Source organism: Botryllus schlosseri, chromosome 14 (assembly GCF_051294905.1).
Source record: "Botryllus schlosseri isolate E-star chromosome 14, Bs_hap1, whole genome shotgun sequence".
NCBI lineage: Eukaryota > Metazoa > Chordata > Ascidiacea > Stolidobranchia > Styelidae > Botryllus > Botryllus schlosseri.
Window position 1 is genome coordinate 10,654,865 of NC_137249.1, and position 24,549 is coordinate 10,679,413.

Consider the following 24,549-nt stretch of genomic DNA (forward strand, 5'->3'; position numbering starts at 1 on the left):
AAAGGGAGAAAAGTTGCAATATATAAATGCTTCAAACAGCTTTAAACACCACACTACATAAATTCTGAGTATATTTAAGAAGCTACAGGAAGCTGTAAAAAAGTTGCAAAAAACTTCCCTACTGATTACGTATTATCAGTTTCGAGCGCGGTCAATCAGCGAGGAGGGTGTGACCAATTAGCTAGAAGCGTGTTATGTACCAATTAGCGAGATTCGTCTCTGCACCTGCACAAACTACCGCAAAGCGATCTCATATACTCACTCGGCATCGTCGCTGGCCTGATTTATCGCGTCTCCAACTAGCCTTGTTGCACTGGCTTGAACAAATCGCATCTGCACAGATTGACTCGAGTCGAGTCATTTCTACATTTTGAGAAAATGACTCGAGTAAATTCGAGTCATCAGAAAATCGGGACTAGTGTCGGACTCGAGTCATTACAACTTTGGTGCGCGCATGCGTAGGGGATAGACCGGGGAAAAATGTAACTAGGGGCAAATGTAACAATCGACCTCACCGCTAGTAGGGTGGATATATCGCTTAGATATTTTGAGTGCGCATGCGGTAGGCTAGTTATCTCTCCTAACATACCTGGAGTTACGTTGAGCTGCGACACGAAACCCTGGGATAATTTGAAAAAACGAAATTTTGGACCCTTGGGTAAATATTTTCTGGTCTGGAATAATTTGTTCAGACGGATAGTACCTCAAGTGGTTACAACGTAATATATGTAGCTGGAACAATATGTTACCATAGTCTACCGTGATGATAGGAGAACTAGGACTTGCATCGCCGGGAAGGTACCATACTAAGACGCTAATCATGATCGAACGTGTCAGGGGCAATCGTAACACTCTGTTACTTTTGCCCCTTTAAAATATCTTTTCAATGCTGAATATCTTTGTTCATATTTTGGTATAACCATTTATCTACTGAAGACCAATCTTGCAACAGCCATAAGTTCAATACCAGAACAGATACTACCTTACCATACCAATTCTAAGATGATCATTTGTCGGAAAGGCCATACAAAAGTAGTGAGAGAGAGAGAGAGAGAATCTTTATTCGTATACATTACATATCAACATAACACTACAAAAATGTCACAGTGAAATGCGACATGCAAGGTAGACGGGAGGCTCGATATGACAAAGTCTTCAGAGCCGAGCCACCCGGGACAGGAGCAATTTTCACAGTCGATAGCTAATGTGATGTGATGTGGATCTTATAGGGTTCGGTTATTTGATGATTCTACGACCCTTCCTCATGTTGATCGACTTTTGGTGTGTCGACCTTCAATGGTCACTTAAGAGCTTGCGCACTTGACTGAATCCTCATCCCCTGACTTTGAGCAGGGCCCACTGACATTTTGTCATTTGGTGTGAGCAATTTATTTTAATTTTGTACAGAAGCGAAGAATGCCATTAGCTTTGACGCCACTCAATGTTGTGTCCTCGTTTTTCTACACTATCACTGGCCAATTCAACCACGATATTTTAGCCAGGTCGGCTTCACACCTTTGCAGGTGACCGAATGCCAAACCCATTATGCACGCTGAACAACAGCACCTTGGTAGAAGAGGCCGAATATGTGTAGGGAGATGATAGAATGAATGTGCTTCTCGTACACTTTGAGCTCGTGAAGAAGGCACGGATGGTGATACTGTATTCAGATGCCAAAATGCGATGGGGCGTAGCCTAGAAGCGTTCAAACTTCTCTTTCTTTAGTTTAATGCAATAATACAATTGGTGCTCCCATTTTCGTTGTTCATTTCGCTTGTTTTTAGATATAAATAACACTGTTATAATTGCCCCGCATGGGTGGTACAATTGCCCCTGGGTACGGGGCGATTGTAACATTTGAGCGGCGATTATCGCGACCCAAAATTTCCATGATTGATTCTTGATTGAGTTTCATTTTAGTTTTTATACTAACTATCGAGTTGTTGGCTTCTTTGTATAAAACGTTGGAAACGAAATTTCCACGAGAAAAACACGTAATGTTAGAAAATCCAAAAAGTGTTACAATTGTCCCCGGTCTCCCCTAATTGATTTCCGCTAATACTTGAACATAACCATCTGAAGATATGTGTCAAGGCTTGAGTTATAAAAGATGAACAAGGTTTGAACCACCAGAAATAGATGAACAGATGCCATAACAACTCGAACATTTTGACTTGCGCAAATTGTCGCCGAGGCTACGTAATATACGTGTTGATAAACGCGCGTATTTAAGTATTCAATGTTTCCGAGAAATCAGGGACTCGCTAATTTTCAGCACTTCCGGACTCGTTGGCAAGGATACGCGCAAGTTCGTCAACACGAGGAGATTGTGTAATCAGCATTTGCGCATACTTGACCCTAATGAATTGATGCTATATTATTAATTTCGAAAAAGATCGAACCCACCCCACCTTTTATTTCAACTGGCCAACCCCCTTATTTTTCAGCTTGCTACGCGGCTGGTCTCAGTGACAGGCGGCCAGGGGAGGCAAGTGAGGCAGTACCTCGCCTGTCATCAGTATGAGTGGAAAAAAACTATGACACCTTTAATCCCGATTTTATCTTTCCTTTGATACCACATCATATTTAGAGCGCAATGCCCCTTCAGTATGGCTATATGTCTTGACTACTTCCCCTCAACAGTTTATTCGGCAAAACTTCCAACTTTTTCACTTTGGAATTTGTGAAGCAGAATGTAGTTTGGAGAGATTTGTCTGCATTACTTTGATGAATGACATTGTCAAAAGAACCGGCCGAAATAGTCCGTGCACCACTGTAACTGAACATATTTTCGGAAACGACACCTATTTGTGCTGTCATTAGTCTTTTAGCGTTATAGTTGCAAATATGAACTTAGCAATCTCGAAAGCAGCCATACCCACGAATAACTGCGAAGCCGCAATCAAATCTAATTTTTGAAACTACTTACGTGAGTACTTTTCAGTTATTCATTGTCTAATTGTACTTCAACTAGTTTTGCCACATTCTGAAAATCATTGCTGCAGCTTGTACTAGTTCTAGTTGAGTACCAGCACTGAATACTTTTTGACAGGGATATCTAGTTCTAGATACCCCTGCTTTTTGACTACAAGTGATTACGGTAACTTAGTGTACTTTTGAAGATTCTACCTATGCTTGTAGTTTTATTTTGACAGTAGCCATCTCATAACTGGTGTAAGTATGCGACCCGTCAACCAATTCTATTTTCCTAAATTGGGCGGAGGTGGTCAGTAACGAAGTACTTCTATTTTTTTTGAAGTACTCAAGTAGTTTTCCTCTACTTCTGGTACTTACTCAAGTAGATCTGATTTTCGCAACTTCTACATCTACTTCGTAGTATTTTGTGATCTACTAACTTACTTCTCGCTATTTTCAGTTTGTAAAGTAGAAGTAGTTTAATCCACCAATCAGTGAGATATAGCTTGAGGAATTTCGGGGCTGTTTTCACGGAATATTAACATTTAATTTTCATAAAAGTTGAGTAAATCCCAGAATTTTCGTCGCGCTTCGCGCTCAGTGGATACGGAGTAACCATTATGATTTCACGAAAGTATCGGTGAATATAATTTAGGTAGTGAGTTGACGTGGTTCCGTTCACACCGGATTGTCGCCATTCGCCCATATGAAATATTTCATCACAGTATATATGGCTCATCATAACGTTTGAAACCGATGTTTCGCAATCTAGCATTTACTTATCATATCGTAATCTAGCAGTCCATGGCGTGTCCTAATCTGGAAAAGTGGAGTCTGACTTTTTTTTAGTTTTAGAGCTGCATTAGCGTACCACTTTTGAAACTTTCTGGACTAAAGACATATGAAATACATTTTCCGCTTTTAGAAGTAATATATTTCACTTTCAATTCCCAGTATCATATACGTTGAGTTCTAATTAATATCAGTTCTTCTGTCTGTATAACATACATGTTGAAGTACAAAAGCAAGTGTAGTAATGCCTTTAATTTCCGTAAGTAAAGCTACACAACATGGCATTTTTTCGATCCACCATATTTTTTATTAACGTTTACTACTCGCGCAGTGTTTACACCGTATCCTATATACAACTTCTCCGTATTGCTCTTCGACTAAACTACGGGCCTTATAATATGGGTGAGTTCGACATACCTTGATATTTTCTAAAACGTACTGTTCGACTAAACATAGAGGATTAGTAACGCATTTCCATTTTAATACTATTATTTCATCCGATGATGCGAATGAATGCTTATGCTGTCGATAGATGTTCAGAGTCAAGTGTACCTGTTTGATGCTGGTGTGATCAGACTAGATGACCTTCACGGTCTTATCGATCATTCCTATCTAATACCGAATACTGTGCACGCATATTTTCTGTACCACCATCACTGCCGTTTGTTATGTATTTTGGTTCGATGAAAATAAAGACTCTCTCTCTCTCTAGATGGACGGACGGACGGACGGACGGACGGACGGATGGATGGATGGATAGATATTAAATTCGTCTCACCAGGAAAATTTGAAACATTCAAATAATCGGTATGGACGGGGAAGGGACGATACGACCGAGTGGTCATCTGGTATGCATCAATATGAATCAAGCTCGGAACCTTTCGCATAGCTTTTTACAATCCATGAAGGAATTGCGATCGTTTTCACTACTTACTTACTTGAGTAGATTTAAAGTCAGTCAATTCTACTTCTCCTTCAGGTAGTTTTAGGTTGCTTATAGAAGAAGTACTTCTACTCGTACTGAGTAGATTTTTCGTCGCTACTTCTACTTCTACTTGAGTAGCTTTCTTGACTACTTTGACCATCTCTGAAACTGCGGGTACATTTCAGAGCTTTCATTTCTTCTTCCTTTTGAAGTAGCTAACATGTCTTGGAAATTGCTACTTCTTTCCATCACTAGAAATTTGGATTTAAATTTACAGCATTAGTTCCAGTTCAAATTTATTCGTAAAATTTCTTTATTTCAAAAATCACAAGACTGCGAGTCAATGAAATATAGGAAGGTGCCGAAACGCCTTGGAGTTGTGTACTTCGACTTGAGTAGTGTAGAAGCCGCGCTGTTGTCTGGTAACCTGCTAGAGTTGAACCCTGAGTTGTGGCAAAGTAGGTAAGGTATGCTTGACTTGCAGTAGCACACACGTTCCTGCGTTAGTCCTTGATCTGACAACTCAACGAGAATGCGACGACAGTATTGCCTGAAAGTTACATATATTGGTCGAATGGACGGAATATACAATAGGATATGGCGGACAAAGTCACGTTGTAGCGAGGAGAAATAAGATTAAAGGCACGTGACATACATACTACATAGATGGGCGATGTAGCATATAATGACATAGTATATCTTATACGTAGGGTTACCTTACCATACATCCTCTTTTAAGATGATTTGTCCTCTTTTTTTTTATCAATAAATTGAAAATGTCCTCGGAGGACGCCTATAAACGTCGTCTTTTTGGGGAACTTGTCCTCTTTTTCTAGAAATAGTATGCGATCAAAAACTCGACCACAGCGCAGCAAACGTCATAATAGTTTCGTAAAATATCGGGTAAAGCGGGATTTCAATCAAGTTGATGACCTGTTTTTAGTTAACACCACACATTATCGTTGTATTGATTACGAAAATATCAATTTTATTAGGCTCATGGCAGTGTTGGGATCAAGTCACTATATTCGAGTCACGAGTCATTTCAAGTCATTGCACATTTTGACTCGAGTCAAGTCAAGTCAATCGATTTTCGAAGGTGACTCTGGTCAAGTCAAGTCACTCAACTTTCGGAGGTGACTCGAGTCAAGTCGAGTCTAGTCGAGTCAAGTCACGAGTCAAGTCACAATTCAAGTCAAGTTGCCCTTTCGAAGTATGTTACATGATTACGCCATTGCATATTGCTAGCTGTCTGAAATACTGATTGATTGGTCATTGATTCCGAGCCGCTGAAGGAATATAGAGTTAAATATACACGCAAGAAGGCGCTGTATCGCTCACATACACGTAGAACTGCTAAACTACGTAAGTAATTGCATAGCTTCAGTTTATAGTTACCACTTTACTATCCAAAATAGAGAATAGAGAAACGAAATAATAAGATGCAATACATTACCCATTTACAAATTGATATGATACAATTCCAGCCTGCATTAATGATTGAGGACTATATAGACTATATTTGAATTCGATTCCAATAAAATAGGAGGTTTGGTTGAGGTAAGAACATAGGGAACAGAAATATACATTTTTCTTTTTTATTACTTTACTACTATAGTTTACGACAACGTAAGCTATGTAAGCTTCGATCACTTCGTTTGCGTTCAATGTATTTGTTAGAAAACGATGGAGGCTCAGTGAAACGCACGATCATTGAATGATTGGTCGCTCTTACAGGCTGCACCAGTGTTTCGCGAACAATCCGAACATACGCAAGATACAGGTATTTTTATCGCCACTGATGACTTAATTGATGACTTGAAATTGACTCGTGAATTTTGCTCCGAGTCACGAGTCAATCCACATTTCTGAATCTGATACGCCGAGTCAAGTCAAGTCAAGTCATTTCAGCAAAGTGAATCGAGTCAAGTCAAGTCATACGAAAAAGGTGACTCGAGTCAGGTCAAGTCATGACTCGAGTCAAGTCATGACTCGAGTCATCCCAACATTGGCTGATGGCCCTGGAACTTCCATAATTAGCCTCGAATTTTTCATTGTTCAGACTTCACACACGCGTAAGAGGTGTCTTGAAAATCAAAGAGTTGGATGTGGGGATGTGCTACAAGTCGGCAGCTGCGGAATAAAAATAACGAATACCGGCCTGGTGTAAATTTAATGACCATCGCAACCGGAAACACTACGAATACCACAAAACAACAACTACGCATTGTGCACTGTCGAATCGAATCGTTTGGGTTATATTTTTTCGCCTGAACAAGTCACACACAATGTAGGCAATGCGATAAGACATAAAGCGATGTCATGAACAGATATTAGGATGTCGAACGACACGCATCAGTAGCGATCCATTACTCTAACATATCCACCTCAGCCTACAGTGCCCGATGTCATGGTTCTTTTCGATGTTGAGCTTTTTTGAAGCCGCGGCCCTTTCTACTAGTTCTTTCCATTTCTTGTAAGTTCTTTCTTTCGTCGGATCTTTTTATGGGCTTTTTTGTCGGTGTAAGAACGCCTAGTCTATAAGGGGGGTGTCTGATCTTGAAGGCTACTCCAAGTTGTTTCGACACCTTCCTATCTTTTCCTTGTATCGCAGTCTTGTGATGTTTTGAAACGATGAAAATATTAATAAACATGATTGATTGATGAGGAGCCCAGATAAACATCCGACGGGAATCGAACCGGATCCGTCAGATTGGTGGGCTCTCATCGTTACCGCTACGCTAACTCCTCTTGTTTGACGTTTTCATTCGTTTTTTCATATCTCATGGTGGCAGGTGGCACGATGAAATTTGGATGAAAAGTGAGCCGCGACGTGGAAAAGGTTGGGAAGCACAGGCACCGATTTAGGACACGGAAACACCGCGGAAAAATTCAGGGCAAGGCATTTTTGAGGCGATGAATATCATGTAAAGCGCGAAACAATTGATAATTTGAACAACATTTGTTTTTCTTAATCTAAGATTTGACTAACCCACGATGAAGGGTAACTGTGCGAAAGCAATTTACAGCATACCATGCGCTGTAAATTGCTATGATTGTACGTAGGCTATATCACGTGATACACAAGGAACAGTGTGATTACCTATAAAGAAGCATCAAAGTCAAGACTTCGTTTCGATCCAATTTTTTTTCTTTCTCATAGATAGGGTAAGAGCAGATCATCATCATCATTGGTTTATTAGCAATTTTTATCAGTTCAAGACACCACAAAAATGCGACACGATGAAAAGATAGGAAGGTGTCGAAGCGACTTGGAGAAGTCTATGGAATCAGACACTACCTTGGCCCAGGCGATGTAAAGAGGAGACATGCACACTGAATGAAAAGTGAAGAAGATAGTAGAGAATGTATAGATAGTACAGATTGATGCAGATGCATAAATGCATTCCAAACTTTGTGTCAGGTCTTCGTTCAGACTAAAGGAGCGCGTGAAAGTGCTGCTTTCGAGAATGTTCTGATGTCGGTGTCCTGATATGCCATGCCTAAACTACCCAGACAATGTGGATGACGGATATGCTATATTAATACCATTATGGGTGAACATGATTCAATCGGCCCGTAAACGTAATAACATGCGACATAATAGCTTTTAGCCTTGGCAGGGTATATATCCCTGTATAAAGGCTATGATAATGGCAAGTGACACTTCAGCATGGGTAAAATTTGGGGTTAGGGGAGGGTGGGGTTTAGATTGAGGATTGGATAAAGGTTAGGTTTGGGATTAGGATATATATAAGTGTGTGTTGTGTGTATATATAATATATAAGTGTTGATTTTGGTGTCAGGATGCGGGTTAGGGTAAAATTTGGGGTTCTGGAACCACATGCCAAAGTGACACGTTAAATAAGGGTCACATTATAGAATGTAAACGTTTACATTCTATAGTCATATGCTAATCTGTCGTTTTTCATTGTGTCGCATGCTCATTGCTCATTATGTTGGGCAACCGCAACCGATTCAATCCAATGATATATATACAATGATTGGAAACTCCAGTGAGCTCTGCGTTTGAACGCGTCGCGAGTCATGCTTCACTACAGGAATGAAATCGATGTAAACAAACGGTTCGCCAGCAATCTTTCTTCAGGAACTGGCGTTAATGTAGTGAAAAGTTTTTTATCGAGACCTGTTTTGCACGTGAAATGTGTGCATACTGTACAGGTTTTGGCCAATACCAGTAGCATGGCTTAATATTCAGACGAAACTGATGTAGCCTACCAGTGTGCCTACGTGATGAACACTATGATCGGAGGTGGTCTCGCAGTATCAGATAAAGGTGGATACTTCATAGTACGAGCTAGAGTTGGGATCAGGTCACTATCTTCAAGTCATTGCAAATTTTTAATCAAGTCACGAAGTCATTTCTAATTTTTTCAAGTCAATTCAGGCAGGTTCTAAAACGGGCTCTGAAGTCAGGCCTTCTGAAGTTGTGAAAGTAGGCAAAACCTACTTGAGGATATCGCAAAAAGCATCACGTTTTTGAAGTAATAATAGTCATTATTCCTTTGTTACGGAGATTCATCTTGTGATCCGAATGCTCATATATATAATTGAATAAAAATATTTTTGTTTGATACATATCAGGAGTAATCGTCAGCAGCTTGTAGATACAGTATACAATTGACTAACAGATGTATACAAAGTAAAGTCGAACTCATTTCTTCATACTACTCGAGTACTTTTCAGACCGTTCATTTTCTGCTTCAACAAGTAGATTTCAATATCCAATTGACTAAGAAACGTCTGCAAAACCTGGTCTTAACCTACTTTTTCAAACTACGGTACTTCATGAGTACAATTTACCATGATATGATGGTATATCTTATAAGTGTATGTGTGCGCAAGAGCGACCCACAATAGGTAGAAAGTTCCTGCCACTGTCCATGTCAGGTTTGATAGACTTGTGCACAGCCAATGATCTATAAATGATTGTTCACAGCATATACTTTGTATAGTCATTAAATTGTGATGTTGTCCATGTCCAGTCCAGTTTGTCAACTCTTACAGTCATAGTTGACTTGCAAGATGGTGACTTCGAAGAATGGGACGGGATAGAGACTATCCAACAATCCCCTTCACTCAACAAATCTCCATCTCCACATCACCATCCATCCCTCAACGGTCGAGGTGATCATGGAAGAAGTTGATCGAATCCGAGCATCATAACAATGTGTCATCGCATGGGTATTACAGAAGCAGGATTTTGAACAGCTTGAATACCTCACCTCTTCATGGACTCCTAAATGCTCTGATACTAGTCGTGTCTAAATTTCAATGAGGATACCAACACCATAATATCATTGAAAATTTTATACAGGGTATGGATATTTCATTTACTGTAACACTTAAAAACTGCATAAACAACTTTTGTTATCATGTCAGACTTGTTGTCATCTAAATTCAGAATAACAAGAACCAAAATCCTAGTCAACGGAAAGCATTTAAGTCAAGTGAATATGTAGCAAAAGGGATTTTCTTGTTTATGCAAATTACAATATCAGATATACCTATGTTTAAGCCAGGGCCGGCCAACCCGTGGGCCACATGTGGCCCGCGAGAAGGTTTTGAGCGGCCCGCGAGGTAATTTCCGAAATTTCTAATATAATGGATTGCACCGATTTTAAGCTTGCAAGGCCAACCAAAATTTGATTAGTCTGGTCTGTGATGACTAGAATATCAGTTCCGACGCATTTACAGATCCATCAGTCATTCACATATTGGTATATCTTTGTACACTACAATAAAGCAGAATAATTTGCGATGGATTTATCAAAGGTAAAAATTTCTACAAGCTTAGCGCAATATGTTGCCACTCGATTTCTTGTTTTTAATATTGTTGCCCTTTTGTGAAAATGGAAGAACACCTAATGTATCAGCTTGAGTCTAACTATATTCGCGATTACGAGACAAAGTGTCGTTCAACATATGCGACCTTGCGTTTGCGCTCGCAGTAAGACCGTTGACCATGTAACCTAGGCAGGAAATGATTGGCGCATGTTGGTCACAGCTTTCGATATCGATATGTCCATGCGCCGAATAGCCCAGTCCTTGCAAACTTAGCCCAGCGATATACAGCAGGCCCGCAATACAGTCAAGTGACAATATTATTGATCTACGAACTTCAAAAAATTTTCGCGCTTGGCGCGGTTAGTGGCCTGCACAAAAGTTCGGCAATCAAATGTGGCCCTTAGGCCAAAAAGGTTGGCCAGCCCTGGTTTAAGCCATTCGATAAATGTACTGTCTGCATCTATTTTTGTTGTAATTTGTGAAACTGTGCTGTGCTATTATGAACAATCGAATAACTGTGCCTAGTAGTTGATAACGTCAATGTTTCTTGTCACGTAACAAAAATATATATTCTCAAATGTTATTTTTTCGAGCTTTCTTATCCTCTCTTAATGACAATAACAGGACAGCAGTTGGATGGTAGAGCAGCGATCTCACATGACGTTGAACATCGGAGGGCATTCAAGCATCAAGTACCATGGCATTTGAACACTAGTATGTTTCAAGCCTCTTTAGAAATCAATTATTCTTTGAAAATTACCATATCGCAGGTGCGGCCAGATTTCCTGATCAGGATAAAAATGATTCCAATAACGGATCAAGACTCAATCTCTTGGTGATAATGAGGTAGTCTGCTCGATGGATTGGCAAAAATGTCCGTATCAAATTTATCATTGTTGTTGTTTTCTTGTCTCTTTGATAAGCTTCCCTGCTCATGAATTTCGTTGCTGTTTCTGCGGCATAAGAATATCTCCAGTTTTGCAGTAGCGGCATATCTTTTTCCAGCTAGTACAAGTGAAGCAATATTATCTAGAATGCAATATGGCTTTAAATGGCAGTTGTAGCTGAACTTGGTTGTCATATTCACAAGGCACACGAAATTATCCACAGGTTGCATTGTAGTGTCCATCTCTTCACCTCTCGTACTCAAATAATATGTATAGTCTTTCATCAAGACTATTTTTCTCTGCATCATTCGATTCAATGAGTATCAATCCAATCCGGCACCATTCGTCAAAGTATTATTCATTTTGACTACAATCTTTGGAAATATCTCAATGTCTGAAGCAAAGTGGAACATGACATGGTTCCTTCTCATGGACGGCCTGGCGTGCCGAAATCCTACAAGATAATGATTTGCACTTTTATTAAGATCCCTGAATCCTTTTCAATTTCCACGCGGCTTTGGGTTGCTTTGCGGCTGTTTCAATACACGAACAATCTTTTCTTGAAAGTTAGAATGGACTATAATTAAAAAAAAATGTTAACGATCCTGTAAAAAATTTATGCATTAGACATTTACAGAATGGGAATTTGTTATGTCACAGTTTTGCCAGTCAACTACAATTGAAATCAAGTTATTTATTCAATCCGTCAAGTATTTTCCGTACTGCCGCATATGCAATATATATGAGCAATGTGCATATTCAAGAGAGATTTTGCATTGGATGATTGTGGAGTTACATTGCTGGAAAAATAACCTGGGTAGCAGCACATACAATGCAAGTTGATGCTCATGCTCAGGTCATAAAGCGTGATGCAAATGGCGAAAAGTTATGAAGGTTATACATAAAAAACCATAGACGTACACACTATACAATGACGAAGGTTACAAAATCATTTCCTAACCTTTCAATGAATAAGACACCATAGAATGTTGCTCGCAAATGCATAAATCATCTATTTTGTACAATCCTTCCAGCTATCAATCTTAACGAGTACTCCATGTTAATTTTCAAGGTTTACAGGCAATTCATGGGGAACACCTCACAACGGGTAGTTCATATCAAAGAAGTGCCAAAACGTTTACCAGGTATATTTTGAATAAATGGGCATTGGTAGATGTTTTCGGACACCCCGGTGTGAAAGATTCAACTATTGAGAGAAGTACGACATATCACGCCAGGTCGATGTGAACAATACTAACTATGGAGTGATTATCCTAAATGTCATTCTAGTGCAGTGGTTCCCAACCTTTTTCGACTCATCGCCCCCTTTTCAAGCTCCACGCCGATCATCGCCCCCCAAATTTTGTGAGCCGAAAAACCGGTATACAAACAGTAATCACCGGCGGGTTGACTAAAAATAAAAAAGGTCAACTTTTCTGTTCCATGTCGAATTTTCCACTTTTGCAATGGAATTTTCGTGGGATGACTAAAAATAAAAAAAAGGTTATTTCTCTGACTTGACTCCAACATAGCCGTCATTGCCCCCCTATCGCCCCCTTCGCTACTTCTCCCCCCCTCATCGCCTCCTTTGTCCATTTTCGCCCCCCTAGACCGCCAAATCGCCCACGTTGGGAACCACTGTTCTAGTGCATTGTTTTTCCGATGGTATATTCTTTGGAACAATGCCGATTCTCATCATTGATGTGGATTCAACGGCCTGATCCGGTAAAAAGTTATATATGTTAGCATTTTAGCAATCAGTACAATGATAGCTTTCGGTTAGTTCCGATTTTATATTATGAAGGTACAATCGCTATATTGGTACAATAGTTGCCAGTTAACTCGGCCCTTGGTGAATTCGGCCTCACAATATTACAATATATACTATCTAAAACAACTTAGTTGCTCACACAATTATCGTAATCAACCCTTCTCTTTTAAAAAATCAGGTGACGTAAATGCTGCCAGAAAAATTTCAAATCCTCTTTCAACAATCCTTCTAGGTTCTGCACATCTATATTGACGCTCACCCACAGTATCTATAAATTCTTTAGGCTGTGTCGTACATGCATGGTTGCAACTGATGCTAAAATGCCTCGCAGCTAGTCTGTACTTTGATAAATGTGCATTGTTAAAAGTTGTATTACATCCTATTATGCAGCACTGCCTCACTATGCTCAGGAAACCAACAAAAACTAAACCGATTGGGGAAAATCAGTGAATTAGTATGCCAGCAAGGCCGATCGCAGCACCCCACCACAGTCGACATACGCAATCCCGTTTCTGTACTCAAGCATATCCCGCGACGGACTGATTTCGCCGGGAAACTATCTTATAGCGTTAAGGGGCGTGGCAGTTTCCAATCATTGTATATATATCATTGATTCAATCTAAGCAGCATTTATCTAATGAAGTGCAACACGACGGATATAAGCAGCGCCAAACTTATGTGTGTTGTACATAGAACATAAATATTCGGGTTCATTAGAATATAAATATACTACTCAATTGTATATTGGAGTTCTGTACCTCCAAGAAGCTCTTTAGAACAGAAAAGTAGGAATGATGAGTGATCTTTCAAGATTAATTGGTTCTATTGTTTCGCACTTTAACCGTTAAAATGGTATTCCAGCTTTTTGTTATTGAGGTTCTGGTAGAGTAGTGCCGTTTCGCGATCGGCTTCGCATCTTCTGTGTTGTCGCGGAATGGTGGACGTGATGGCGCTTGTTAACGCGTCTTTGTCGGTGGTTAACATAACGACTGGGATAGCTCATAGTTCTTTTTACACCACCACGGCAACAGCAGGGACTCCGTCCGTCACACCCGGAAATACTTCTGACTCGGCAACAACGAAGGTCGCCGTTGTTACCACAACGAGCCCACAGACGGCTGTCGTTACTACTACTACTACACAGATACCACAGAATTTCAGCAGTAATATAACACAAGCGACACTGTCAAACTCCAGTGAGAGTGTATGCCTAAATATTCTCTATGAGGATGTTGGGTCTTCGAGGTGTGTATTGAATATCAATATGATATAGACTTTTTCTGTTATACAGTCACAGTTTCTCTGTGGTTACACCCCTGGCTGGGTCGGGGGTTCGATTCCATCATTCCAGCGGACCTATTCAATTGCATGACACATGCTATAAGTTTCAATGTTTCGTTAATAGGTTACTGGTCGTGGTTAGTCAGGTTTGTTGAAAAATTAATGTTATTGTGTAGTATTTAATTTTGTGGATGGCCTTTAAAAGTTGCCATTGTTGTCTGAATAATAAGACCTTTATATTTTAACTAATATTTATAAAATAATATTCATTGTAGTGGAGATGCTGTAGTAGAAAAAGCTCTAATGCTCCCTATTTATAAAAATATCTTATATTTTTCAGGTTGAGAATATGGGATGTAGTTCTCTTTGTGCCAAGCATACTTTTTCTGATATTTCTGCTCTATAACTTCTATAAGTCGAGGAGTCGGGTGACTCGAGGCTTATCTGGTGCTACTCCGATTTTTTCTGTGTACTTTTCCCTGGTTACCATGGCAGCCTTCTTGAGCGTAATCCGATGTATCGTGTCCATGACGGTGGATGTTTCCACAACTGCTGGCTCGGATGCTAATAAGGTGATTACTTGCCTCCACTTTTTTTAGGAACATTCTAGTGCAGACTTAGAAAAAGTCAGTGTGCAGGATTAATGCCAATAATTTGCAAAAAGAATCGATTCATGATTCTTCTGAATTTTGCTGTTGACTCTTGACCCCCCCCCAAAAAAAAAGGGTTACAAGTATTCAAGTATATATATATGAAGTAATATAGGGAGCAATAATTTATTTATCAACATCCACAATTGAATTCCACTAGATTAGTTGATCATGCCCTTTCCTCACATTTCATTCATACTCCACTCAGGTTAATAACAAATTGTAATTAAGAATGAAGCTTTTAAGTGAAATCCACCTGAGTCTGGATTGAACATTCTCATTCTGTATCCCGTTAAGGACTCGTATGTAGATATGTCAGCGACATGCATGGCATGTCATACTATTATAACTATATAACTATTATAGATGTAATTATTGCAGATCTTGTGGGTTGTGCTGCGTTTCTCTTTGTTGATGGCGGAGATGAGTGTTCTGGTCTTTGGGCTGGCGTGTGGGCACTTAGATAGCCGTTCCAGCATAAGAAGGGTATTGCTCATCACATCGCTCCTTGCTCTTGTTTATTCTGTGACACAGGTAGGCATTGTTGAATGATCTTGCCTCCGCAGGACACTTTTTCCGGTATGCTTTCAAACATTTTAGGGTGTCTTAGAAGTGACTGTCGAACACCCTGCATATGAAGTGGAAAGTGATACCTGGTCTGTATATGGACATGGTGGTCCTATGTTTACTTTTGTAACTTCAGTTCTTTTTTGCATGGTGAGTATCCAATGAAAATAATTGTTGCATTTACCAAATATTTGGCGTCCATTTTTACCAAACTAACACTTAACCTCTGTTCAGGTATACATTCTTGTTGACATCTTACCATTCTGGGAGTGCATGAACAAGTATTTTACAATTCCGAGTAAGTTGGCTGTCACCGTGAAATATTTGTGACATGCCGCTCATTCGATATTATTTTCGATTAAAACATGTGTTCTCCCATTGTAAAAGCACTTGAAATACGGCACGTCTAAGGCGATCTTTTGTATTTTGTAATAGCAACTCTGGTACTTTCTTGCTCATAGTTGTCAAAAGTGAATGCTCATGCTCATCTTAAGGAGTTGAAGACGACAATATAACTTGACTGTTTCATGTGACTGAAAAATATTCGTGGGTTACTGGTACCAATTCTAATTAGAAGGGAGAAATTGCATTGATAATTATGAAATTTTGTTATCTAATAAAGTTTTATAGTCTATACCAGGGGTGTGCAAGCTTTCTGGCCTGCGAACCAGAAATCAATAACGTGGCGAGACCGCAGGTCGCTCATAGACTTTTTATATAGATGGAAGGTACACCATCTCATTGAGAATTGATAACAGTGATGGTTAAGACAAGACTCATCCTAACTTATTCATTCGCCCGATCCGACATAACGCACCAGTGAGCCATATCAAAAATATTCATGTGCAAAGTCATCACATGCATATTTTAGTGTTTTTTTGGTCCTTATCTTGGCCCACTTCATATGCACATGCTATTCAAAATTGGCAATGTGTTGTGGGCTGCACACCTCCGGTCTATATCGTTATTTTCATTATATCTGATGGATAATTTGTTTCCAAGATGCTCAAATTTTGTACATTTTCAGCAAAAAGAACATTTTATATGTATGCGACCATAATGGCGTTTCTGTATTTCTTTTTTGCTCTCGGAAGTGGGCTGCTAAACGCTTATAATCCTGCCGGATTATGGTAAGTCCATAGCATTCCAATCCATCAGCGTCCATGTTGACATTTTTCTTGTTTTTTGTATTACAGCATTGTGGATCTGGCATCACTCTTGTATTTTATCCTCTTTGCACCACTCCTTTATTGGACATTTTTACATTCTTACCTTGGCAGTGTTCAACAAAATAGCATTCCCTTCTCGTATTCAAATCAAATTGATGAGGCGCTGGAGGATGGAAATACTCAGTCTGGGCATTCCGCACATGTAAGTTGATGAGTCTAGATTATTGTGATCAGTTAATAGTATTTACTGGAGATCAGGCAGCTATTTAAGACTTCTAGTTATTGTCAGAAACTGTGTTAAAATGCTCTTCAAATGAGTGCTATTTTAAATTTTTTAATTTTCCTTTTGGTCCCATTCTACCCGTAGAAGTTCATTAACACCAGTGAGTCTGTTATTCGAATGACAAGACAAGTACCAGCGAATCACGGATAGATGTCACATTGCAACAAACAATATGTTCAAATTCAATGTTCATGTTCATGCCGGGAGGCTGAGATGATGAGGTAGAAGTGACATCAACCTTAGCAAATTTGTGTTATGACAATATGTTCATAATGCCTTGATATTGTGAGGATGGGGTAGAAGTGACATCATCGTAGGCTAATTAGACTGACATGTTGACTAATTAGATATATGCTAGGATTATATGTTATTTCAACGAAGTATCACGTTTTGCCCATGTTTCAGACTGATGCAGATTTCAATGGCATCTTGGTCTTTGATCGTTTGCCTCTTACCAATTATGACGGGGAGAAGCAAGGGGCATCGGAGCCACTTCACAACACCAACGAAATGGCCAGTGACAAACCTGATGACAATTCAAATGCGAACTTTTTTAAAGAAATTGACCTTGCGGACACTGATGAGTTCGACTACCGATAGGCGTTATGACTCCCTATTTATTCATGAGTCTGCCATGCTGCAATAACGTAATATCGAAAGTCTCCATTTTTGCCTCACAGTTGCATATAGAGTCCATTTTGTATCATATATTATTCCCAATAAAATCATCAGTATATATAGCTATGATGGTACGGCTATGTTATGACTCACAGCAGTTACACGATTATGATCGTATAAACTGCGGTTTACAAGCATGTTATTGCTTCCTTGTTGGGCTAATGATCATAAAATCATATGTTGCAATCAAATTTCATTAATTTTATTGGTATAATGGAGCCAATTTGTCGCTCGCCAAGAAGGAGTAAATGACTATTAACGCTGCATCTGACCCTGCCACAGAAAGCACCAATTTATTCGAATACAATACATGTTGGCCGTGCGTGCCACTAACTAGAATCGGTAATTTCCGAAATTGGTCCTCGACCTAGTATAACGCCAGAAGGAACGCCGTCTTTGAGACAGTAGTAAGGAATGCAGAGGTGGTCGGCTTCGAAGTGATATTGTGCAATGTATATTTTGGAATCAAGAAGATTGGTTTTATCGACCTCAATGATTATTTAAGTAAAACATCTTATCTATTCAAAGGACGTAGGAATAGACGTATATTTTGTCCTGATGCTTTTGCAGCATAGACAGGTACACACGATATAGATCTGACGTACATATGCCAGTTGACAAGGAAGGTGCAGATATGCATATGATTACAATATGTCCAGGACAGGGTCAACTGAAAATCGGCGTAATGACGGAAATAGGTAACGCGGACGTTCGAGCGGGTCATTCGGGAGTCGAGTCGGCGGGATGATTTTGTTTTCCAGTCAACCCCACATTGTATCGTAAAAATTGGGAGATTTGGGTGTCGAGTCAAAGTCGAGTCCTTTTTTTTAGTCAACACAACAAAATTCCCAGTAAATATTTCAAAATCAGCCGTTTTCAATTTCGGTAAACTAACTTTTATGATTTGATAAAAGTGCCCTCCTTTTCAAAATTCGGCACCTCTTGCTCTGTAGCTGTGACACTTTCCAAGTCTTGTACCACCTTTCCATACTATCTCGGAAATGCTGAGCGTCAAACGGGGAAGCCACACGGTAAACGTTTTACTCTTCAGTGTTCAGTCTGACCCGACCAGGGATTGAACGCCCGATCAACGAGAAGACGGACGATCCACCATTGCGCTGTCTTGTTGGTTGAAAATGTTCATAAGTATTTGTATCGTCCTGCATAACTTCTTTGAGGACTAATTTCATAAAAGATTGGGAATGTACCCCCACACTTAATCATTCTTCATGAGCTTCGCAATTTTGGAAGTAGTCACAAGGGATTGACAACTATACTGTTTTATGACTGCACTCGCCACAATACTTCGACGACCTTTTTTATGAAGGTAATAGTCATACACCATAACCAAGTCTAGGCTAAAAGATTTCCGCTATGCAGTCGCGTCGGAATCAAAGTAGCTAGTATCCAGTTTTCCAATTTCAAAGGTACATTTTTAAAACTTGAAAAAAAAAGTTTTTGAAAAATTTCCACTTTTTTCGGCCAAATCTGGGTGATGGTTATGTCCAGGCCGTGTTATTTTTGGCATATGCCAAAACTGCCAAAAATAGCTTATTTTTGGCATTTTTCAATTTTTATTTTTGGCAGTTTTTTGCATCGACCTCTAAATAGATATTTTCAGACTCGAATTAGTCATAAAAACGCTTTATTTGGGTCAGTTTATCAAAAGAGACCAAAAAATGCGCAGCATCCACTTATAATCAGTACCAACAAACGATAATAAGAAGAAAAAACCTGGCGATTACAAAGGTTAATAATATCAAACGAAACCACAAAATGTGCAGTATGCAGCAGCAAAAAGAATAAGAAGCCTAACAAACACGCTCAAAACCTAATTGTTACCGCTTTTGAATAGACTTAAATTGTTTGCACTGTAACAGTGCTTCCAAACTCAGGTCAGCAAAGTTTCTCCTGAATTAATTTTTCACCCAACGAAATTTGGGGGTTCCAGATCCATGAGCAGAATACAATTAATATTTTAGTAATCAGTACAGCGGCAGCTTGCCATTGATACCCGTTTTATCAAATTTAGCGCTCGGCAAGCTGGTCAAAAATGGCCGTAAAATTGCCTTTGGACAAATGGAAAGTATGACGTAAACCAAATGCAGTCAGCCGTTCAATCTCGCTATGACCTCACCATAGTGTCCTATATGGTGTCGACACAAGCAAATCGCACGGTTCAATGAAATTGTATCACGTCACAGTTTCCATTTGGCTACAGGCAATTTGACGGTGATTTTGACCGACTTGCCGAGCATTAAATTTGATGAATCGGGTATCAATCGAAAGCTGACGCTGTACTGCTTGCGAAAATATAAATTTTATTCCGCTCATGGCCCTGGAACCCCCACAATCAGCCCCCAATTATTCATTGTCGAGTAGATTGGCAGTGTGACGCAACAATGATGTCTGGCGAAACGAGAGACTCGCTCAAGAGCAAGGATGCGGCCGAGCGGCGAGAGTGGGATCAGCTGACGTCGCGGCAATAGCAATGAGCAATCGCGTCGCAGAGAAACCCTGCGCTGTTGATACTTTTCTATGCGCTTTCTATGCAAACTCTGTTGGGCCGAATGGACAATGGACATTCAGTTTTTCACAGATGCGAAAAAAATAATGCATATCCGTTTTACGTAAGTTACATTAGGAATATAAATACAGGCTACAGAATGAATATAATTCAAATATCTGTGATACCACTGTATTACTTTTGACGCAAAAGGTCCCCGGCATTCAAAAAAAACTGTTTGGTGATTGAAAAATGATACACCAAATTCCAACGTCAACGTTTATAGTGATATCAGATATATTCCAGTGAAAAACAAAGGTATGGATTTGGTGGTAACATTTTGGAGTCGTTTGGCAGGTCTGGCCCGCAAGCTTTCCAATAACGGATTGAATCCGGACAGCGATCCCAGTTTAATTCGACACTCCTGCTGTTGAACTTTATTCAACAATCAACATTTTACCTGCTGCATTCGCGGACCAAGTCCTACCCTTACGGATCAAATAAAAGCTTGTAATGTATGCCCATGCTCAATGCTCATTGCTCACACTTAACCATAAAAGCGACTATAGAAAGTATCGACATCCGCCATCACCAGCGCCACGCATCTCTGGAGCCCTACGCAATAAGCAGCTAAGGTAATCGATATCATAATAATCTGACATAGTCAATGTAGACTACTTAAACGTAGCCTACATATCTCTATCAGCTGAAGGATATTGCGCGAAAATTGGTAGGGACCAAACACATTCTGTGGACCCAGTTCTACCCTTACAAGTCAAGGAAAGGCTGGTGTGTGCTCGCTTTTAGCGAAGCGCCTATAGAAAGTATCAACAGCGCCACGCGTCTCTGGAGCCCTACGCAACTAGCGGGGCTAAGGCAAACGATATCATAATAATGTGACATATCCAATGTAGACTATTTAGACGTAGCCTAAATATCTCTACCAGTTGAAGGATAATGCGCGAAAATTGGTAGGGCCCTAATACATTCTGTGGACCCAGTTCTACCCTTAAAAGTCAAGGAAAGGCTGGTGTGTGCTCGCTTTTAGCGAAGCGCCTATAAAAAGTATCAACAGCGCCACGCGTCTCTGGAGCCCTACGCAACTAGCGGGCTAAGGCAATCGATATCATAATAATGTGACATATCCAATGTAGACTATTTAGACGTAGCCTACATATCTCTATCAGCTGAAGGATATTGCGCGAAAATTGGTAGGGACCAAAAACATTCTGTGGACCCAGCAGTTCTACCCTTACAAGTCAAGGAAAGGCTGGTGTGTGCTCGCTTGTACCGAAACGCATAGAAAAAGTATCAACAGCGCAGCGTTTCTCTGTCGCGCGTTTGCACATCGCTATTGCCACGACGTCAGCTGATCCCACTCTCGCCGCTCGGCCGCATCCTTGCTCTTGAGCGAGTCTCTCGTTTCGCCAGACATCATTGTTGCGTCACACTACCAATCTACTCGACAATGAATAATTTGGGGCTGATTGTGGGGGTTCCAGGGCCGCGAGCGGAATAAAATTTATATTTTCGTAATCAGTGCAGAGTCAGCTTTCGATTGATACCCGATTCATCAAATTTAATGCTCGGCAAGCCGGTCAAAAATCACCGTCAAATTGCCTGTAGCCAAATGGAAACTGTGACGTGATACAATTTCATTGAACCGTGCGATTTGCTTGTGTCGACACCATATAGGACACTATGACCACACTATTTAGGACACCATGCTTTCTCCCCTAATGGGTGGGCTGGACCCATAGAGTAAGAAACCTGCCCTTCACACACGCTCTTCTCGCTTGTAATGCCGTCTTGGTAACACAACACCATGAACGAAATATACTATTGGCAGGCCGTGTTATTTTTGGCACATGCCAAAAATTGGTTATTTTTGGCATTTTCAAATTTTTATTTTTGGCAGTTTTGGCATCTGGCTCCTGAAATGCCAAAAATAACACGGCCTGGTTATGTCTGTTTCATTGTTTCAAAGTTAAACGGGGCCACTACATGGTTGAAAGAAGACGAAAACTTTACGTTAAGTAAATTTTCTCAGAATGTGTAAAATGGACTATGCTTCTTTGATATTTCTCTATGAAATCACTGAGCTCGTTGAAGCCTGTGATAGGAGTAGGAGTCTAGGAGATGTCTCTCTGGTGCTATAAGTGTTCGTTATGTCGGCGGTGTCTCTGCCTTTATAGATTCACGATCCAGTCGACAAGAATACTGTGGTGTTGATTGGGGTATCATTGTTGCAGTGATTACTCTTCCCGTTGTACGGTTTATGTATAGGTAGTAATTACCTGTAGCGTAGGAAATATACATGAATATTGTTATTCTAGTTAATAAGCTAGCTCATTTGACTCAACTTCTCTCAGTTGTTTCAACGTGCGAAATTGCAAAAGAGTGACGTTGGGGCAACTCTAAACGGCGGACCGCGGAACAGCGGAACATGTAATACTAAACGGCGGACGGAGCGGAACTGCGGACCGAGCGGACCATAAGAAAATAGCTCAATACTAAACGGCGGAACGAGCGGACCGCGGAACTAGCGGAACTTGCAATACTAAACGGCGGACCGAGCGGAACTGCGGACCGAGCGGACCATAACAAAATAGCTCAAAACTAAACGGCGGAACGAGCGGACCGCGGAACTAGCGGAACTTGCAATACTAAACGGCGGACCGAGCGGAACTGCGGACCGAGCGGACTACTACAAAGACCACAATGTAAACAACGGACCGCGGATCAGGCGTAACTCGAAAATGTCGCAATGCTCCTAATTTCTGAAAGGGTGCCTTTCATTTTGGCAATTAGGAGCATACCGAACAAGAGGACATCTTGTCTAGGGTAACTATGGGGTGTCTTCAAGTGTGACGACGTAGTACCAACACACCCCAAACATACCCCGGACTTGCTGTCCAGGTTGCAATGCATTACGAACACACCTCAAACATGATGTCCTGGTTGCAATGCAGTACTCTACTAGACACACCACAGACATGGTATATATCGACTATCTCTGATCGAGGGGAAATTTCTCTGTATGTTTCTACTTGAGTAGTAAATATAATGAAAAGTAACTAGCTAACTCTGATGCTCTCTTGTCGATGGATGTATCCATCACGTCGGTGATGGTGCTCTTAGTCTATCTAGCTAAATAAGGAAAGTACTTTTTATTTTGGAACATGCCAGTAGATTTTCATCTGCTCACTCTTCTAGTGGTTACGTTTCTGGACTATCTCCAATTGACCTGTATATATATCATTGAATTAACCGATTAATTTAAAGTTGAAATACGAGCTGTTTACTTTCTGACATGTAGAAAGTAGTTTTTTGATCGAACACGATAGTTTGGCAAGGGAAAACTTAACAACTTCCTATACAAATCCCAGAAGGATTTCATCATCATCATCATTGGTTTATTAGCAATTTTATCAGTTCAATACACCACAAAAATGCGATGCAATGAAAATAGGAAGGTGTCGAAGCGACTTGGAGTATTCTATGGAATCGGACACCCACCTTGGCATAGGCGATGTAAAGAGGATGAGGCATGCACACTGAATGAAAAGTAAAGAAGATAGCATAGAAAAAAGCAAGCGACGAAATGAAAACGACGGGTCAGACGACAGATTACACAAACACAAATCGTGGACAATGTAATATCAGACTAAGATGAATATGCTTGTCTCAAAGATTGAGCCATGCCGGTGTAAGTATACGAACTGAACGGAAAGTGAAACTGCGAACGGCTCATTAAATCAGTGCTTGAAGGTATGTCAGATTATGGATGTCACCTAGCCACTACACTGGTCAACTTCTTTTATGGTTCTCACAGTCTTAGTTGAAAATGACTTGATTTTCCCACGGGGACATCAGATGAAGTACCTTTGATCTGTGTTTTCTGGTGTAAACAGACTGCCACTGCTCCCGCAGTCAAGCATAATAAGAGGACACTAGTTGGGTTATATTTTTCATCTGAAGTCACACACAATGTAAAATGCGATAAGACACAATGCGATGTGATGAACAGATAGGAGGATGTCGAACGACACGCATGCAGTTGCGATGCTTTAAATCTAACATCCATCTCGGCCTAGAGCCCCGATGTCACAGTTCTTTTCGATCTTGATCTTTTTGAGGCCGCGGCCCTATACTGGTTCTTTCCATTTCTTGTGAGTGCTTTCTTTCATTGGGTCTTTTACTGGGCTTTTTTGCTGACGTAAGAATACAGTCCATCCTCAAGATTACCGGACCACGACTGACCTATCGATCTCGCTTCCCATGACATGCCGCCTAATTATTGTTCCTTTTTCTAT

General features: G+C 40.3%; 2 protein-coding genes and 2 long non-coding RNA genes across 4 annotated transcripts in view; 2 read left to right on the plus strand and 2 right to left on the minus strand.

Annotated features, from left to right (window-relative positions):
• The window catches only part of LOC145455596 (5-hydroxytryptamine receptor 2B-like), a 176,945-nt gene that overhangs the window by 93,059 nt on the left and 59,337 nt on the right, over positions 1 to 24,549 (minus strand). The window lies entirely within an intron of this gene.
• Positions 8,606 to 13,488, plus strand: LOC145455604 (uncharacterized). The gene is made up of 2 exons (XR_013920374.1): positions 8,606 to 11,155; positions 11,212 to 13,488. It is a non-coding gene; the product is annotated as an uncharacterized LOC145455604 (long non-coding RNA).
• LOC145455599 (transmembrane protein adipocyte-associated 1-like) lies at positions 13,949 to 17,789 on the plus strand. The gene is made up of 8 exons (XM_080333577.1): positions 13,949 to 14,344; positions 14,721 to 14,952; positions 15,412 to 15,564; positions 15,631 to 15,747; positions 15,832 to 15,895; positions 16,625 to 16,727; positions 16,794 to 16,968; positions 17,455 to 17,789. The coding sequence occupies exons 1-8, from the start codon at positions 14,034 to 14,036 to the stop codon at positions 17,647 to 17,649; spliced, it is 1,350 nt and encodes a 449-aa protein (XP_080189703.1). The 5' UTR covers positions 13,949 to 14,033; the 3' UTR covers positions 17,650 to 17,789.
• LOC145456327 (uncharacterized) lies at positions 22,714 to 23,177 on the minus strand. Its single transcript, XR_013920575.1, has 2 exons — positions 22,939 to 23,177; positions 22,714 to 22,815 (listed from the first exon to the last, which is right to left on the minus strand). It is a non-coding gene; the product is annotated as an uncharacterized LOC145456327 (long non-coding RNA).

What these genes read in the sequence shown, in the direction of transcription:
- LOC145455599 (XM_080333577.1), top strand. Translation starts at nt 14,034, where the DNA reads ATGGTGGACGTGATGGCGCTTGTTAACGCGTCTTTGTCGGTGGTTAAC. An exon ending in TTGTTTATTCTGTGACACAG is followed by an intron (nt 15,565 to 15,630) that starts GTAGGCATTGTT and finishes CAAACATTTTAG; the next exon opens with GGTGTCTTAGAAGTGACTGT. An exon ending in CAAGTATTTTACAATTCCGA is followed by an intron (nt 15,896 to 16,624) that starts GTAAGTTGGCTG and finishes GTACATTTTCAG; the next exon opens with CAAAAAGAACATTTTATATG.